The sequence below is a fragment of the Chaetodon trifascialis genome, chromosome 7, assembly GCF_039877785.1.
Source record: "Chaetodon trifascialis isolate fChaTrf1 chromosome 7, fChaTrf1.hap1, whole genome shotgun sequence".
Lineage (NCBI taxonomy): Eukaryota > Metazoa > Chordata > Actinopteri > Chaetodontiformes > Chaetodontidae > Chaetodon > Chaetodon trifascialis.
Window position 1 is genome coordinate 30,521,434 of NC_092062.1, and position 18,267 is coordinate 30,539,700.

An 18,267-nucleotide genomic window follows, 5' to 3' on the forward strand; every position below is an offset into this window, starting at 1 on the left:
ACACTCTGAGCTTCCTCTGTGGGTCCATGTGGGGCTGATGATGTCACCAAAACTGTCCAATCAGTGACGTACCTGTCAGTTTACAGCTTCTGGTATGTTTGTAAAGCGTCAGTGTGAACAGGACCTGAACTACAGGTGTGACAGAGTCACCTGTCTGTGTCCAGGTGTGACGGAGTGTCAGAGGCAGGGCCTGCGGTGTTCAGAGCAAGGTGACTTCCTGCCAGCGCAGCCTGACTTCCTGTCCGGCAGGTGGAGGTGTTTCAACAGTGAAGGGGCGGAGCTTGACTGGTCCATCAGTGACAAGCCTCTGACTGATGATGAGTGCTCAGGTGAAGTCTCAGCCAATCAGAGAGCAACTGGTCATCAGGTTAGATTTGTGTTCAGCGCTTTGTAACGTGTGTGTGTGTATATGTGTGTGTGTGTGTGTGCGTGTGTGTGCTGCAGTTCTCCGCAGGTTTCAGGCTGTTCCTGGATCAGATGTGATCATCGGTGCTGAGGACGCTGAAGTCCTGCAAACGATGACCTCTAACCTCTCAACCTGTGTCCAAGGTAACGCACACACAAACAACAACACGCCGAGTTTGTATAAAACAAACAAAGGATCAAAGTTCAGCCTGGACGCGGTCCTTCGTCTCGCCGTACAGTGTCTTCATGTCCTCTGTTTGTCCCCTTGTCTCAGCGTGTGCAGTGGAGCCGTCCTGCCACCACGTGGCGCTGTTCAGCAGACAGACGCAGTGTGAGCTGTACAGCACGCACACACTGAACACACACTGCAACGCCTCCCAGCAGGTATGTGCACACACACACAAACACACTCACGCTCACACACGTCCGCTGCCGTTTGAATCATCTGATCAGATCCTTTGTGGTCGCCATCGAGCGTCCCGTCGTCTTGTCGATACTCACCAAACTCTGCTGTCGTTTGTTCAGACCAGCGGGTTTCTGGGTAATCCTCAGGCCGAGCTGTTTGATTGGCTGAGCTGCTCTGTGAGAGTGAGGGGCGGGGCTTCAGATCTACTGGTCCTCAGTAAGAAAGGTACCGTAACCACGACAACCAAAATAACAAACACAGGCTCCGACAGGTGTGTTCAGCAGGTGCATGCGTGTGTTTCAGGGGCGGAGTTCTCCTCGCGGCAGCAGCAGCAGAGCTTTGTGCGGATGAGGATGACGAAGGTGGTGTCAGGTGTGTTCAGGACTCAGGTGTTCTCCTCCAGGCGGACCTCTCTATCCGACGCCCATCGTTTCTGTCAGGACGGCTGCAGCCGCAACGCCTGCTGCCACGGATTCATCCTCAACCAGAACAGCCTGGACGGAGGTGTGTGACTGTGAGTGTGAGTGAACGAGTGAGTGAGTGACTGTGGAGGCGTCTGAGTGAACGAGTGAGTGAGTGAGTGAGTGAGTGACTGTGGAGGCGTCTGAGTGAACGAGTGAGTGAGTGACTGTGGAGGCGTCTGAGTGAACGAGCGAGTGAGTGACTGTGGAGGCGTCTGAGTGAACGAGTGAGTGAGTGAGTGAGTGACTGTGGAGGCGTCTGAGTGAACGAGTGAGTGAGTGAGTGAGTGACTGTGGAGGCGTCTGAGTGAACGAGTGAGTGAGTGACTGTGGAGGCGTCTGAGTGAACGAGCGAGTGAGTGACTGTGGAGGCGTCTGAGTGAACGAGTGAGTGAGTGAGTGAGTGACTGTGGAGGCGTCTGAGTGAACGAGTGAGTGAGTGACTGTGGAGGCGTCTGAGTGAACGAGCGAGTGAGTGAGTGACTGTGGAGGCGTCTGAGTGAACGAGTGAGTGAGTGACTGTGGAGGCGTCTGAGTGAACGAGTGAGTGAGTGTGGAGGCGTCTGAGTGAACGAGTGAGTGACTGTGGAGGCGTCTGAGTGAACGAGTGAGTGAATGACTGTGGAGGTGTCTGAGTGAACGAGTGAGTGAGTGACTGTGGAGGCGCCTGAGTGAACGAGTGAGTGAGTGATTGTGGAGGCGTCTGAGTGAACGAGTGAGTGAGTGTGGAGGCGTCTGAGTGAACGAGTGAGTGAATGACTGTGGAGGTGTCTGAGTGAACGAGTGAGTGAGTGACTGTGGAGGCGCCTGAGTGAACGAGTGAGTGAGTGACTGGAGGCGTCTGAGTGAACGAGTGAGTGAGTGTGGAGGCGTCTGAGTGAACGAGTGAGTGAGTGACTGTGGAGGCGCCTGAGTGAACGAGTGAGTGAGTGAGTGACTGTGGAGGCGCCTGAGTGAACGAGTGAGTGAGTGACTGTGGAGGCGTCTGAGTGAACGAGTGAGTGAGTGACTGTGGAGGCGCCTGAGTGAACGAGTGAGTGAGTGAGTGACTGTGGAGGCGTCTGACTGAACGAGTGAGTGAGTGACTGTGGAGGCGCCTGAGTGAACGAGTGAGTGAGTGACTGTGGAGGCGCCCGAGTGAATGAGTGAGTGAGTGAGTGAGTGTGGAGGCGCCTGAGTGAACGAGTGAGTGTGGAGGCGCCTGAGTGAACGAGTTCGTGAGTGACTGTGGATGTGACTGAATGAGTGAACGAGTGAGTGAGTGAAGCACAGGGCAGTGACTCATTTATGAGCAAGTGAATAAATAAATGAATGAAGAAACAGACAATAGACCAGTGAGTGAGCGCATGAAGAAACTGTGACTGAATGAACTGGGTGAATGAATTAGTGAATATATGAAGATGCTGAATGAGTGCGTAATTGAACAAGTGACTGAATGAATGAGTTAACAGAGTTGTATGAATGAATTACTCAGTGGATTACTGAGTGAATGAATGAATGTGTGAACCGACAAATGAGCTGAGTGAATTAAATAATGATTCAGTTTTGAAATGAACACTTGAATGTACAGAATGACTACATTAAGGAATGAATTGATGAAAAATGGCTGAGCGAACGAATGAATAACCGAATGAGTACATGAAGGAGCTGAAAGAATGAATTACACATTGAACATTTGAGTGAATCAGTGAATGTATGAATGGTTGCCCCGCCCAGGTTCTCTGCTCTGTGGTTGGCTGAGAGCTCCGTCAGTCTTGATGTGCGGGGACCAGGACTGGGATGTGATTGGACAGGGAACAGCCAGTCGTATCTGTGGGGCAGGACTAACCTACAACGAGCAGCAGAGGAGCTTCCTGTTCGACTTCGGAGGCCAAACGTTCACCATCAGTAAGACGCTGAGCTGGCAAGTGACATCAGACAGGAAGTCTGCGCTGCTTCTTGTTAACGCTTTTCATCTTTCTGGTGTTTTCATGCAGCTGATTCGTCGCTGCCGCCCGACAGCAAGAACAAGAAGGACTACCAGGCGTCTATCGTCAGCTTCCAGGCCGTCTACTTAAACACAGGTACCCACAAACACAGGTGAAGGCCAACGGGCAGGTAGAAGACAGGGTGATTGGACAATGAGACACAGCTGAGTGGGTGGATGTGGGAGTCCTGTGACGGGGACAGGTGGAGGACAGCAGTGACTGCAGCCCCTCATAGTTTGGTTTGGTCAGATGATGATGATGATGAAGATGATGATGATGTTTGTGTGTCAGAACTTGTCCCCACTGTTGTTGTTGTTGTTTGTCAGACGCTGAGTCAGCAGCAGGTGATTCTGCTTCCTGTGCAGCAGCAGAGCTCAGTCCTCCTCCGGACGGTTCGTATCATCTCTGAACACACTTTAATATTTAATGTGGATCAATGAAAAGACCCAAAACTAAACGTGGTTTCAGCAGAAGACATCAGGAAGTTCTTTAAGTCTGGCTGTTTTCAGCATCGACCAATCAGAATCAGTAAATCACACAAAGAAAAACGAGCTAACTTTGAAGCTCACGTGTCCATCGGGTCATAACCACACAGACGGGACTGTTGATTGACAGTGAGACGGACCAATCTGTGTGTGTGCAAGCCTCATGTTATGAGGGGGCGGGACACTGACGTTCTGCTGGGCTTCAGTGATTGGTCGCTTCTGATAACGGAGTCATCTTTTTTTAATCAAAAACTGAACGAGATGAGTTTTCTCTTTTCTAATGACAGTCAGAGAATATTTTAGGGATTTTGGATGTTTAGTGACTCTGTGTGTGTGTGTGTGTGTGTGTGTGTGTGTGTGTGTGTGTGTGTGTGTGTGTGTGTGTGTGTGTGTGTGTGTGTGTGTTTTCAGCGTCAGTTCAGCTGAAGTTTGGGTCTCTGTCTGAGGACGACGTCCTTGTCGATCCTCAGAGAAATCTCCTCACGCTCTCCTTCTGGCTCAACAAGAGGAAGTACAACTCCCAGCAGGCCTTGCTGTGGTGTCTCTCACGTGCGTCACACTGTCTGATGATGATGAGTTGTTCGTGTTCCTCACTGTTTTCTCACCAAGGCGTCGTCGTGTTTCAGGCTGCGACGCAGAGCTGAGGTGCGCCATCGCCGACCTCAGAGACGCCGACTCGACGAGCTTCTTCAGCTGCTCGTTGTATCCAGACAGCAGAGTCTGCGGAGCGTACGACAAACCCCTGAGACGAGCCTGCCGCCCCCTGCTGGACAGAGCGCCCAACAACACCTACAGCAAGAAGGGTAAACACTGAGCACCTGTGCACCTGAACACCTGAGCACCTGAACACCTGCTGTTCACTGTAGCTTTAACAGCATGAAGGGAGAAAACAGACTGAAGACAAGGCCAAGTGAGTCCAGGAGGAGCTCAAACAGGAGGTGAGCAGAGGTTCTCCACAGGCTGACCTCTTCCTGTATGTGCGTGTGTGTGTGTGTGTGTTTGCAGTGAGCCTGTCTGGACCAGTGAAGAGCTTCTATCAGCGAGTTTCCTTCCAGAAGATGGTTTCTTACTCTGTACGCAGCCGAGTCAGTGTGACAGGAAACACACCGCTGTCTGAGGGGTGACTGACGCGCACACACACAAACACACACACACACACACACACACAGAAAACGTGTCAAACTGATTGGTTTAAAAACATCTATTCAGAAAGTTTGAAACAAACAAACTTTATTTAGAGGATAAGTTGACGACAGTACAGAAACAGTTCACACACTCTGAGAGATGTGACTACAGTATGTCCCTCTGAGACGCAGTACAAGTATAAAGAAGTATGAAGTACCCTGAGTTTGTAAACTCATACTCCATCACCACACGTGGGAGATACGGGGTTTTCATCTGACAGCTGTGCGTGCATGCATGCATGCGCGTGTGTGTGTGTATGTGTGTGTGTGTGTGTGTTCAGGTTCATGGAGTGTGAGCGGCGCTGTGACGAGGATCCTTGCTGCCGTGGTATTGGCTTCATCCGAGACACCCAATCAGCTGGTAACCACGGTAACCATGCATCTGGTTGTTGTTTTGGTCATTGAAGCTTTTTTCTTGACAAATCAATCAGATCGATCAGATTGATCAGCGAACATTTTTCAGAACAAATCAAATAATCAATAATAATTATTGATGTTGAAACAATCGGAGGAAAAAGGTTTTAATTGATTGACGGACGGCTTGACGAACAGGAAGGAAGCTGAACGTTGTGTGTGTGTGTGTGTGCGTGCGTGTGCGTGTGCGTGTGTGTGCGTGCGCGTGCACGGCGTCCAGACATAGTGTGTCTGTCTCTGATCAGTCTCGGGGTTCAGACCTGCGGTGAGGACGACCTGACGACCTGGAGGACTCAGGACTGTAGACCGTCTGCGGTGCAGACCACACCAGACCCCTTTGGCTGGTACCAGAAACCAGGTACGCAGTACAAGTACACACACACACTGCATATGTACTGTGAGTACACACTGTACACAGTGTTTGTCGTGTGTGTGTTCAGTTAATCAGTGGACATCGTCTCCTGGTCTCTGTCCTCCGTTCAACCTGCCAAAGACCAAAAACAACGGTAAGACTGAAAAACTGCAGTACTACTACTACAGTATGTACTAACACTGCACATTAATGCCATTACTACAAGAGCAACTGCTACAAATACTACTACTGCTACATCACTGAAACTGCCTGCTCCTACTACAAGTACTACTGCTGCAAGTACTGCTAATGAAGTACCACTGTGTTTACCATCATTATTACTTCAGCTGCACCTGCTACTTCTGTACCTACTTGTACTTTTACTACCAGCATGATTTCTGCTACAACTACTACTAGTAACAATAGTACTGCTGTGATTTCTAATGCTACAAGTACTGAGGATGCTTCTGTTGTTACTACAAGTATTATTAGTCTAAAACTATCTTGTGCTACTTTTATGCCTCCTAGTACCACTACTGCAAGTTTTAGTAATATTACAGCTGATACTAGTCAAAGTACATCACAGCTGTCTTTTACTATGACAAGTACTACAATGACAATCACTACTTGTACTTCTGTGCCTACTAACACACTACTACTAACACTAACAGTATTAATACTGCAAGTACCTTCATTACTGCTCTCAGAAGTCTAATACTGCAGTATCTGTGTGTCTCAGTGTCTCTGGACCGTTGGAGTCTCCTCTCTGATTCGTCGGTCCTCGTCGACCCCTCCCTCTCTAAGTATGATGTCATCCACGTGAGCCGTGACATCGCCACCAACCGGGACAAGACCAGGGACTGGTGTCTCCATGGTAACCACCCACAGGAGCTGCACACCTTCCTCAGGTGATGTCGTTCAAACAGGAAGTGGCCACCCTGACACTTCCTCTCTGCTTCCTGTTTCAGCCTGTCAGGAGGCGGAGTCTTGTGTTGCTGTGTCACTCAGTGAGGCGGAGTCCGCCACTCGCTGCGTCTTCTACCCCGACACCACAGCCTGTGGGTTAAGCTCCGCCCCCAGCTCATCAAGCCCCTCCTCCTCCTGCAGACTGGTCATCAGAGAGCCCGCCCCCCAGGTGTACCTGAGGACAGGTGAGCCAATTAGCCAGCCACAGCACAGGTAGTGGAGGCTGATGTGCTCACCTGAGTCTGTCTTTGTCTTCAGAGTGGTTGCCATCGGTTACATCCATCTCCATCCCAGGACATGGGACCCTGCAGGGCGTTGCCATGGAAACAGCCCTGGGCTTGGACAGGAAGGCGGTGACTCAGTTCTTGGGGGTCCCGTACGCTCGTCCACCAATAGGATCGCTCCGCTTTGAAGCAGCTCAGCCAGCTGATTGGACGGGACCCTGGGACGCCACCAAACCACGGTAACGCCCTGTCTCCTACCTGTCTGTCTCTTACCTGTCTGTCTCTATGTGTCTGCCTCCTACCTGTCTGTCTCTACCTGTCTGTCTCCTACCTGTCTGCCTCTATGTGTCTGCCTCCTACCTGTCTGTCTCTACCTGTCTGTCTCTACCTGTCTGCCTCCTACCTGTCTGTCTCTACCTGTCTGTCTCTACCTGTCTGTCTCTACCTGTCTGTCTACCTTTTACTGCAGTATCTCTTGAATACTCAACTTTAACTTGTAGTGACGTCTTTTTAAACCTGAATGATGTGAAAACTTCTTCCACCACGTATGAAATGATCAGTGATCAATGAGTTAAATGAGACACTGCAGTAACAAGCTGTTTGTCTGTCTCTGTCCGTCCTTCAGTCCCAGCTGTGTCCAGCCGGGTGACGTGGAGTCTTCGGCGTCCAGTGAGGACTGTCTGTACCTCAACGTCTTCGCTCCTGCCGCCCTGGTCAGTGGCTGCGCTGAGCATCAGCTAACGATGATCAATACTGACGATCGATCGGTGTCAGTGACGTTTGAAAAACATGTGAAACTACTGATCCTTAAACGCTGCTCTGATCGATCAATCAGTCCTTTCAGCTGCACTTATTGATTTATAGAAAGCAGATCGAAGACGCCTGAGTAACGAGAGAGCTAGTACCTCAAGCTAGTACCAGTTTGAGGTACTTTATACTCTCAGAGGGACGTCTTGTACTTTTCACTGCGTTACATACGTGTTCTTACAGTCACTCATTCATTCAAGTGATGAACACATGAATGCATCAGTAGTTACAGTGTATTACGCATCATGAGTACTTTTACTTCTGCTACTTTTTAAGAATATTTAAGATTTAAAATTGACATCAGACTCAAAAACTGTGTGTGTGTGTGTGTGTGTGTGTGTGTGTGTGTGTGGGGCGCAGAGGGGGCGTGTTCCAGTCCTGGTTTTCTTCTTCAACCCTTCAGCCAATCAGAGCCCAGGACTGTTGGACGGCTCCACCCTCGCTGCTGTGGGTAATATCGTCGTGGTAACGGCCAGCTACAGGACTGCTGCGCTGGGATTCCTGAGCACAGGTATGTGTGTGTGCGCATGTGTGTGTGTGTGCATGTGTGTGTGTGTGCATGTGCGTCTTACTGATTATCTTCCTGTCTGAAGGTTCGTCTGGTCTCCGTGGAAACTATGGTCTGTCGGACCAGGAGGCGGTGCTTCGTTGGGTTAACGCCCACATTGCTCTGGTGGGCGGAGACAACATGAGAGTGACAGTCGGGGCGGAGCGACGTGGTGCTGACATCACCAGCCTTCACCTCCTCTCCTCCTCCTCCTCCTCCCCTCCTCTGTTCCAGCGTATGATGCTGATGGTGAGAACTCCTCTGATTGGTCCTCCTCTGTCCTCAGACAGACAGACAGAGACACAAACAGACTGTCCACACGGATCATTCACTGTCCCCGTCTCTGCAGGGTGGTGCTGTGTTTTCTCCATCACTAGTTCAGACCTCCTCCGCCTCCAGACGTCAGGCGGTCGATCTGGCCAAAGAACTCGGCTGCGTAACCTCCGACCTCGCTGACGATGACAAGATGGCCGCCTGCCTCAGAGCGACGCCTGTTCACACTCTGAATGGCGCCCAGACAAAGGTAGAGTTCATTATGGAGGCGTGAACGAGGAAGGAGTCCAGTTCCTCACTGTGTGTGTGTGTGTGTGTGTGTGTGTGTGTGTGTGTGTGTGTGTGTGTTTTTCTCACTCTGTGTGTGTGTGTCTGTGTGTGTGTGTGTGTGTTCCTCACTGTGTGTGTGTGTCTGTGTGTGTGTGTGTGTTCCTCACTGTGTGTGTGTGTGTGTGTGTGTGTGTGTGTGTGTGTGTGTTCCTCACTGTGTGTGTGTGTGTGTGTGTGTGTGTTTTTTTTTTCTCACTGTGTGTGTGTGTGTGCCTGCCTGCCTGCAGCTGCTGGCGCTCAGCGGTCCGTTCCAGTCCTGGTCTCCAGTCGTTGAGACGCTCCCTCGGTCGTCCTTCCACAGAGTCGACCTCCTGCTGGGAACGTCTGCATACGACGGTCTGATCAGCCGAGCTCGCAGGATAAAGGTCAGAGGTCGCGGCGCTGACACACACAGCAGAGACAGTAAAGGCGAAGGCGAACCTGCTGCGAAGTGAAACTGTTTCCCGTCTGCGTTCAGGACTTCGAGGCTCTGCAGGGTCGAGCCGACGGCAAGGCGGCGTTTTACGAGGCTCTGAGTCGCTCGCTGGGCGGAGTGACGGGAAGCGAGCTGCTGAAGGAGGCGGCGGCCTGGTTCTACTCCCTGGATCACAGCCCGTCAGCCGCCGGATACAACCTGTTCTCTAGAGCGCTGGACAACGCCACCAGGTAAGAGAGCAGGTCACCTGTTCATCGGCGTCCAGTAAAAACACAGTTCAGATACTCTGAGACGGCGAGAAAGAATAGCACATGTAACTCTGTGTGTGTGTGTGTGTGTGTGTGTGTGTGTGTGTGTGTGTGTGTGTGTGTGTGTGTGCGCGTGTGCGTGTGTGTGTGTGCGTGCGCGTCGCAGAGATCTGTTCATCATCTGTCCCAGTCTGCAGATGGTTAGCCACTGGGCTAACAGCAAAGCTAACGTCTTCCTGTACCACCAGCCGGCCACCAGCGCCTACGACAGGTACGAGTACACTGTACAGCATGGAAGTACTTGTACTGTACTACACCTATTTGAATACTTGAGTAACTTCAGATCAATAACAGTCTAATCAATGAATTCTGATCTATGTAGGTCATGAAGTCATTAAAGTGAACACATGAATGCATCAGTAATTATAATCCAGTAAACTGATCCTGAACTGGACGTTCTGTCTGATGAGTATTTTACTTGCAGTACTTTAAAGTATATTATGATGCTTATATTTGTACACACTTGTACTGGTACTCGTGCAGTCATGCATGCGATGAATCAGCAGAGCTTCTGATCACCACTGATCAGTCACATTGATTGACTGCTGTGCAGGGCCGACGTGTCCGTTCCTCTGGACGTCCAGTTTGCGTTTGGGACTCCTCATCATCCAATGAGCTCTCAGCGTTTCACCTCCTCTGATCAGCGCCTCTCTCTGGCCATGATGACCTACGTGTCCAGCTTCGTCCGGACGGGGTCAGTAAACGCTCCTCAGACAAACTCTAATTAACAAGCTAATTATCCAGCACTCAAACGCCTCGTCTCTTCCCGCCTGAGCCAGCAGCTCCATGAAGAAGTTCATTTTCCTGTTTTTTCTCAGGAACCCGAACCCGTCCCCCATGTGGGCGGAGTCCATTCTGCCCCGCTGGCAGCAGGTCCTGTCCTCTGAAGCTCCGCCCACCTACCTGCAGCTAAGCCCCACCCTCCAACATCACCAGGGTCTGAGTCAGAGCTCCTGCTCCTTCTGGAGCCAACTGGGAACCAGACTGGCCAGTCTGAGCGGTGAGGAGTCCACCTGTTGTGCTCCACCTCTCTGCTCTCTTCTTCTCTTCCTCTCTCTGCTGACCTTAATGTTTAATATAGATAATGAGGCGACACTGCTCAGGTGGAGTTGGAGGTTCTGTCTAAAATGTTTGTCTCTCCAGGTGAGTTGGGGGCGGAGCCTGTCCAGCCTGCGTTGAGCCTTGAGCTCCCAGTGGCTGCACCATCCAGCCAATCGCAGACAGAGAAAGACGCCTACAGCTAAACAGACGACATCATCATCCCTCCCTGATGACATCACAGTTTCCCGCCTCCAGATTGATTCACAGCTGCTGTCTTAATCATCAATAAAAGCATTTTAAAGAGTCTCTGCGTCTGTCTGTCTGTCTGTCTGTCTGTCTGTGGTCCACACGTCAGCTGCACTTCCTCCAACAGCCACTAGGTGCTGCTGTGATCCTCCAGCTTCTCTGTGCAAATACGTTCAGGCCTCCTTCATCAGTGTTTGATTCACCTCTTCATTCAGTATAACGCAGCCATGATGACATCTGCCAATCAAAGCGGTGTGATGGACATGACTACGGTGGCCCTGAGAGCTCAAATATGCAAATAAACACAAGCAAACATCAGCTGTGTGATAACGCACAGCATTATGATGAAATGTTGAAAAGTGAGAAGAAAGCAGTGAATACAGAAAGTTTCCAGGGGACACTTTAAGGGGACGAACGCGGTCTGTGTCTCATGAAGCGACAAGTTGATCGTCCGTCAGGTTTTCAGTTCCTCGTTAACTTCCGGAAACACAGAAATGAGCTCAAATGTTTCATGAATGAGTCAAAATCTAAAGACAAGTTTGTGGACATCTACCTTGATTGACAGGTGTCTCAGCCACCACAGGTGGATGTCGCTCGTCTCACGTCTGCTCCCGTCAGGCCTCCTCAGGTCGTCTCAGCAGGAAAGACACAAAGCGTCAACATGGCAGCTCTGGAGGACAAACTGTCCCCAGGTCAGATTTAAAACAGCAGACTCTCCACATGAAGAACAGTTTACCTGTCCTGGGTGTGTCTCTGTGAAAACACCTGGGTGACATCATCTGTGGCTCTGGAGGATGATGTCATCAAAAGTCGTCTCGGCTTAGAGAGATGAGACAAAAAATAAAGAAAAAAAGGAGCATAAAAACGTATCAACAGGAAATTAATCATCAATTGATTGATAAAGAAATAAAAACGAAGCAGGTTCAGTTTCTTTAATGTCTTAGATCATGTGTCCTCAGTCCTCAGCGTCCCCTGTCTCCTCCATGTCCACAAACACCAGCACAACAGTTCACTTCCTGATTATCAGAAGAAGCTCCAATCAAAGCTGCACATCAGCTCTGACTCGCCACCGGGTGGCGCGCACGTCCTGCCAGAAGGCCCAGAGCACCATGGGAATGTGCCCCCCCTCCTCCCTGCTCCACCTGTGTGCAGGTGAGGCAGGTGTATAAAGGAGTCTTTCTCTGGGTGGAAACGGACTCCAGCGGCCGCTCACACTGAGATCTTTGTCACAAACTGTCCGACTTCCTGCAGAAAGATGGAGACGCTGCTCGCCTTCTGGATCGCCGTCAGCTTCAGCGCCTCAGGTAAGAAAAACACTCACCTGCAGCTTTTCCTCAAGGTTTCACTGCAGCTCACAGCGGAATGAAATAGAGAAGACACAAAAGTTAGAGTCAACAGAGAGACTTGTCCCTCAGCGTCTGCGTGGACTGCAGGAGGTCCGCTGAGGGTCTCACAGCACCGTGTTCTGTTGTTCAGGCTGCGACTAACGAGTCTCCAAAGTGACGTCTTCAAATGGACCAACAGTCCAAAGAGACTCAGGAAAAGTTATTCTGACGGAGACACTGAAAGAGACAAATCCGTCCATCCGTCAGTCAATTAGGTCCACAGGTGGGCTGAATTTTGGCTCTTAAATTGGATCCTCTGAAGCTTTCAGCAGTGGATTCTCTGTGAATCCAGATCCATTCAGATGCAGGACGAAGGTCACAGGAGGAGGCTGCAGCATAGTTTAAGACGTGAAGGTACGACGGTCATCAAACCTAAACCAAGTCTGTCCTCGATAACCTGCGGGAGCAGTTCAGGCCTGATTCTGGCAAAGAGGCGCAGAACTCATTTTACTGTCGATGCTTCAGAAAAATGGTTTCACTTGATCGAAGCGTGACAGAGTCTCCCGGGCAGCGACGACATCCGCAGGCCTTCACTCCCCCCTCCCTCCCTGATCACCCCGACTCGACCAGTGCGACTCTGACCAAAACTGAACAGATGCCCTGTCCTCTCAGAAAGCATCCAACCAATCAGCCGTCCGGAGTTTTAAAGCATGATTTTAACTTAAGAACTGTGGACAGTCAGTTTCAGTCTCTTCGAGCAGCAGTTTGAAGCTTCAGCACCTTCAGTTCACTGACGTCTCAGCACGCAGTCCGTCCACAGAGAACGTCTTTGTGCTAAACGGTACGTTCCCTTCAGTGTTCGTTACCATCTATAAACCAGAGCTGCTCTCTGTTGTCATTTTTAATTTGTAATTACATTTTTTTTATACTCATGTCTGCTGCCTGCAAACGCGCTGACTGGTTTATGCCTCTTAACTAAGCAGTGCCATCAAGCTGCCTCCACGTCCCAGTTTAACACTGACAGACCTCTTCCACAAGTCTCACCTGAGGCTGGATGAATCCATGAAGAAAGACAACACAGTGAACGCATGAATGTCTGAAGCACATTTCATACCAAACACCAACAGATGTTGAGGTATCTCAGTCTGGATCAGAGCAGTGGTGGACAGATGGACGGATGGATGGACGATGGATGGACAGATGGACAAAAAACAGAAAATATAAAACAGAGAAAAGCAGCTTCTGGTCATTAATTCATTAATCACATTTCATTTTTCTGTCAATGGGCAGAAATCACAGAAACATCAAGGACTCATGTTTTTTTTCCTTCTTCTTCTTCTTTAGTGTCTTCCACTACGACGCATGTTGCCATGACAACTGATCGAATCATCAGTTCCACCAGTTCAACCATGGGGAGAGAAACCAGTCCCACCAGTGACCACACGACAACACGTGGATCCACCAGTCTGCCCAGTCCCACCAGTGACCACACGACAACACGTGGATCCACCAGTCTGCCCAGTGCCACCAGTGACCACACGACAACACGTGGATCCACCAGTCTGCCCAGTGCCACCAGTGACCACACGACAACACGTGGATCCACCAGTCTGCCCAGTGCCACCAGTGACCACACGACAACACGTGGATCCACCAGTCTGCCCAGTGCCACCAGTGACCACACGACAACACGTGGATCCACCAGTCTGCCCAGTGCCACCAGTGACCACACGACAACACGTGGATCCACCAGTCTGCCCAGTGCCACCAGTGCCCACACGACAACACGTGGATCCACCAGTCTGCCCAGTGCCACCAGTGACCACACGACAACACGTGGATCTACCAGTCTGCCCAGTCCCACCAGTGACCACATGACAACACGTGGATCCACCAGTCTGCCCAGTATCACCATCACTGTAACCAGTCACACCATCAGCTCCACCAGCAAAGAAACCAGCTCCACCTTTGACAACATGTCAGCATCAACTAAAGCCCCAATGAGAACTAGTCCCAGTCCCAGTCCCAGTCCCACCAGTAAAACTACAGCAGCCACACATGGACGCCTGAACGCAACAGCCACAAAAAGCAGCACAGCAACACCCAATGTTACCATGACGACCACCTCCCCAAACAACGCCAGCGCCACAAATAGTTCCTCTGTAACCATGACGACACACACTGTGACGGTTTCCCCTGGCAACAACACCAACTCCGTTTCCCCGGATAAAACCATCACATCAAATATGACGACCCTGAGCACGACCCCCCCGCCGGCCAGCGGCGGGGTTCCTGGCTGGGGGGTCGCTCTGCTGGTCCTGGCCGCTCTGGTTCTGCTGCTGCTGATCCTGCTGCTGGTTGGACTGGTGAGTGTTTCACAACCCAGAACCTCCAGTTCTCATCTCCCACAGTGAGACGTTTAAAAGGACATCAGGACGTGGACCTGTGTCTGTCTCACAAGCACCGGTGTGACTTAAGTTAAGTTAAGTTAAGTGAAGTTAAGTTAAGAAGTGCACCTGTTGTGTATTGTGTTTGTTGAATGGATTGACAAACAAACGTGTGTTGTTGTTGTTGTTGTTGACATGTTGGTGTTGGTAGGTGCGTCGATATATTAGATCTGTCTCTGAAGGCAGCCCAGGGGCTGCTGTCCCACGCTCAGTGGACCTGTTAGACATGCAGACAGTGTTGGGGGGGTCGTTCAGCTGATGACATCGTGTCTCCCTCTGCAGCTGGTGTGGTGCTGCTGCTGCAGGGGGCGCTACAGCGGCTTCAGTCCCTACGACCATCTGACGGCCAGAGACGATGTCCCTCTGTACACCACACACAGCCGCTTCAACGGGAAGACATACGTGAGTCAAACACCTCTACACACACGACACAATGCTGATGTCCTCACAAGGACAGCAGTCTGTCAGGAGCTGGTCCTGCTGCAGACATGTCACCATCCAAAACGTCTTCTCAAGGATGCGTCACAGCACAAATGCCCTCAATGTGGACACATCATAGTGCTAATGTCCTCAATAGGACAGTGCTTTGTCAGGACGTGGTCCCCACGCCCACAGGGCAGCGTGTGTGTCGGTCGTGTCTTTGTGTGCTGAAACGTGACGCCTGGGAAAGAGTTCATCCATTTACATTAATGCAGTCACGCTGTCTTACAGAGCAGGGACATGTGCGGGACTGAAGGGACATTATGACGGTGAAAATGGGACAGGGAGCAGGCTAAACGCTGGACCACAAGTCAAACAGAGCTGGCGTTTCCTGCAGAGCCGCTGAAAGCTGCATCAGACTCAGGTTAGATAAGAGCTCGAAGCTAACGGGTGTGTAATGTTCTTCAGGCGTTTTTATCTTAATGAGTCAGTCAACATTTGCACAGGAGACATGGAGACGTGACGGTGACACCTGCCTGTAATGAGACGTCAGGAAACACGGACAACAAAGCCGTCAAAGGGTGTGAGTGCAACAGTTTGTTGACTTTAGTGGTAAAAATAGCACGTTAGCACGGACGCTTTTGTTCTTAGCACATTCTGCGCAAGCTAACTTTGACCTGTTTCCACACTGCTAAATCATTACTGTCAGTCACAGGTGAGACAGGTGAGACGGCTCTGCCCTCTCTGTCAGCCCCAAAGACGTGTCAGCGACTGTATGATCTTTTCTAACCGTCATCTCCTTAACGATTATTTATCAGATAACAGGAACAACGTCTCACGTGTCTCCTCAAACTAACATTTCATTTTGTGGCCAACGTCTTAGAGACGCACGCTGGACTGAGTCTTTTTTCTGTTGTATTTAGCATTCGCTTCTTATTCCTTCACATCGGTGTTAAATTAGCGTCACTGACGTCTCATTTGCGTCTCTGTGATAGCCGTTAGCAGCTAACGTAGTTGACGTAGCACCCGCTGGTGAAGTCTTTCTCATTAAGTCACTCTCGTGGCGTTCACTGACCTTCCTGATTCTCGGCTCTTTCTCTTCAGGTATTTCAGACATTTTGTTCTTCGTTCTTTCTGCGGCAGGAAAGAGAAACCTGACAGAGAAACGAGCTCCGGCTCTCAGTCGGTGCTTCGACATGTTGGCTGAAAACAGACCGTGGAAGTTTTTCTCTTAATAAAGCGCTCAGTTTGAACCTTAATGCCACAGTCCAGCGTCTGTCCAGCGCCTGTCCAGCGTCTGTCCAGCGCCTGTCCAGCGTCTGTCCAGCGTCTGTCCAGCGCCTGTCCAGCGTCTGTCCAGCGTCGTCATGTATTCTCTCAGTCAGGTGGGAAGATGGCCGTCAGCTTCAGTCCACAGAATGATTAGCCTAGCTTAGCACAAAGACTGAGAGGCGCTCAAATGAGGAAAAGCTGAACAACTTCAAAGACGGACCAGAACGTTCCTCCACGTGAAATAATGTGTCGGCGCTCAAACTCACCCACAATTCATCATTTTCAGGAGGATGGAAACCGGACGGGGACGTACACGCTCAACCAATGACGATGCTCCACGAGTCACCACGAGGACGACCGACGCACGACGTCACTTCAGATCTGTACGTAAAACATCTTCAACAAAATCTAATTTTAATGAAAATCTGACATTTTTATGGTTCATTTAATCATCTTTTATTTATTATTTATTATATTTGGATTGATTGTATTAATCATTGATTCCTTCTTTTGTTAACGCTACGTCTCACCTCTGATTGGCTGCTGGCTTCTCGTCCACCGTTCAGAGCAGCCGTCGGATGAAGAAGCTTCAGGATCGTTTCATGATGAAAAACAGAACAAAGCGTTCATGAACGTTTCTGTTTTCAGCATTTCATCTTCTAAATGTGTTATTAAAGTTTTCCTTGTATATATTTTGGAATAATTACACCGTTTCTCACATCCATGAACTCTGCTTTGTTTTTTACAAATCACCCTGATCTGACATTACGTTTGATTTAACCGTTACTTTTTTAAATATGATCATTTTTCTTTTATTTCAAAAAGTTTGACATTATGACAAAAACTGCCATGAATATGAATAATCATGTTTCCATTTATTGGTCTGCTCATATTTTGTAAATCTTTCAAAATTGACCGATACAAAGTGCTAAATATTATAATAATTTCACTCTTTATTGTATTACCAAAATACTTTTGAAATACTTTCTTGTGATACTGTCGTTACTCGTCTGTATGTATTCTTTAGAATTATTATCTTTGACATGTCTGATCTATAAATGTGATGAAATGACTTCCATCATGTTATTGTCACATGACGTACTTTCCAATATTTTAGATAACAATCATAATTATATATGTTATAACTCCACGCTGACTGGAAGCGTCACTGATGTCAATAATCAGGATGAAGTTTGAATCATTTCTACGCCTCAAACACTTGAACGTGTCGCTGTGTTCTCTCTTGTTTTATTGCCAATATTATTTTGTTTCCTCGATCAAACCTGCTGTGATATTATTGTATAAAAGGCTTTCTGGAGGCTGTGATGTTTTTTAATTCACTCTCTGGACATCACGTTTGATGGTTACGACACTTCTTCGTATTTTCTGCTGCTCAGAGTTTTTATTGGTGCTCTGAAGCTGCCGGCGGTCTTAATAATCACATTTCAGTTTGGCAGCGGCGCTCGTGTCCCAGTTTGGTCTGCATTGTGTCGAGAAGCAGGAAGCTTCCACTCTGAAAGTGGATCCTCATTGTCGCGGGTTTGATTCCTCTTTTCAAACAACTTCCAGGTTTATTTTTTCCAACAAAACAGCTTTATGACAAAGAGCTTCACAAAGACGGAAAGAGAAGACGAGGCGTGGAGCGAGCGGCCGAGGACTTTAAGAATGTCCGATGTGAGGCTGACGGAGCTGACGGAGCTGACGGAGCTGACATTCACATAAAGAGGCTGGGCTGGGCTGAGGGGGTCAGGACGTGACCGAGCGCCTCCATCTCCTCAGACTGTTTGCTTTTACCTTCAGTTAGTCTTTGTGAATAAACATCGTCATGTGACTGACTGTTTCCACTTGTTTTCTCTTGGTGGGTTAGCTGTACGCTACTGAGTTAGCTGTACGCTAGCTGAGTTAGCTGTACGCTACTGAGTTAGCTGTACGCTAGCTGAGTTAGCTGTATGCTACTGAGTTAGCTGTACGC

The 18,267-nt window shown here is 49.5% G+C and overlaps 1 protein-coding gene across 1 annotated transcript in view; it reads left to right on the forward strand.

Annotated features, from left to right (window-relative positions):
• Positions 1–10,891, forward strand: part of tg (thyroglobulin) — a 21,674-nt gene extending 10,783 nt beyond the window's left edge. Inside the window, exons 23-49 of the mRNA XM_070966977.1 lie at positions 165–329; positions 445–549; positions 680–789; positions 931–1,041; positions 1,144–1,315; positions 2,989–3,159; positions 3,249–3,335; positions 3,566–3,631; positions 4,136–4,273; positions 4,351–4,527; positions 4,730–4,844; positions 5,190–5,278; positions 5,543–5,680; positions 5,763–5,828; positions 6,414–6,548; positions 6,643–6,825; positions 6,899–7,103; positions 7,490–7,577; positions 8,032–8,186; positions 8,260–8,467; positions 8,568–8,741; positions 9,049–9,186; positions 9,279–9,466; positions 9,651–9,755; positions 10,098–10,238; positions 10,363–10,544; positions 10,688–10,891. Of these exons, the coding sequence (XP_070823078.1) occupies positions 165–329; positions 445–549; positions 680–789; positions 931–1,041; positions 1,144–1,315; positions 2,989–3,159; positions 3,249–3,335; positions 3,566–3,631; positions 4,136–4,273; positions 4,351–4,527; positions 4,730–4,844; positions 5,190–5,278; positions 5,543–5,680; positions 5,763–5,828; positions 6,414–6,548; positions 6,643–6,825; positions 6,899–7,103; positions 7,490–7,577; positions 8,032–8,186; positions 8,260–8,467; positions 8,568–8,741; positions 9,049–9,186; positions 9,279–9,466; positions 9,651–9,755; positions 10,098–10,238; positions 10,363–10,544; positions 10,688–10,788 (3,713 nt within the window). The 3' untranslated portion in view covers positions 10,789–10,891. The remainder of the gene's footprint in view (positions 1–164; positions 330–444; positions 550–679; positions 790–930; positions 1,042–1,143; positions 1,316–2,988; positions 3,160–3,248; positions 3,336–3,565; positions 3,632–4,135; positions 4,274–4,350; positions 4,528–4,729; positions 4,845–5,189; positions 5,279–5,542; positions 5,681–5,762; positions 5,829–6,413; positions 6,549–6,642; positions 6,826–6,898; positions 7,104–7,489; positions 7,578–8,031; positions 8,187–8,259; positions 8,468–8,567; positions 8,742–9,048; positions 9,187–9,278; positions 9,467–9,650; positions 9,756–10,097; positions 10,239–10,362; positions 10,545–10,687) is intronic.
• Positions 10,892–18,267: the final 7,376 nt, after the last annotated feature.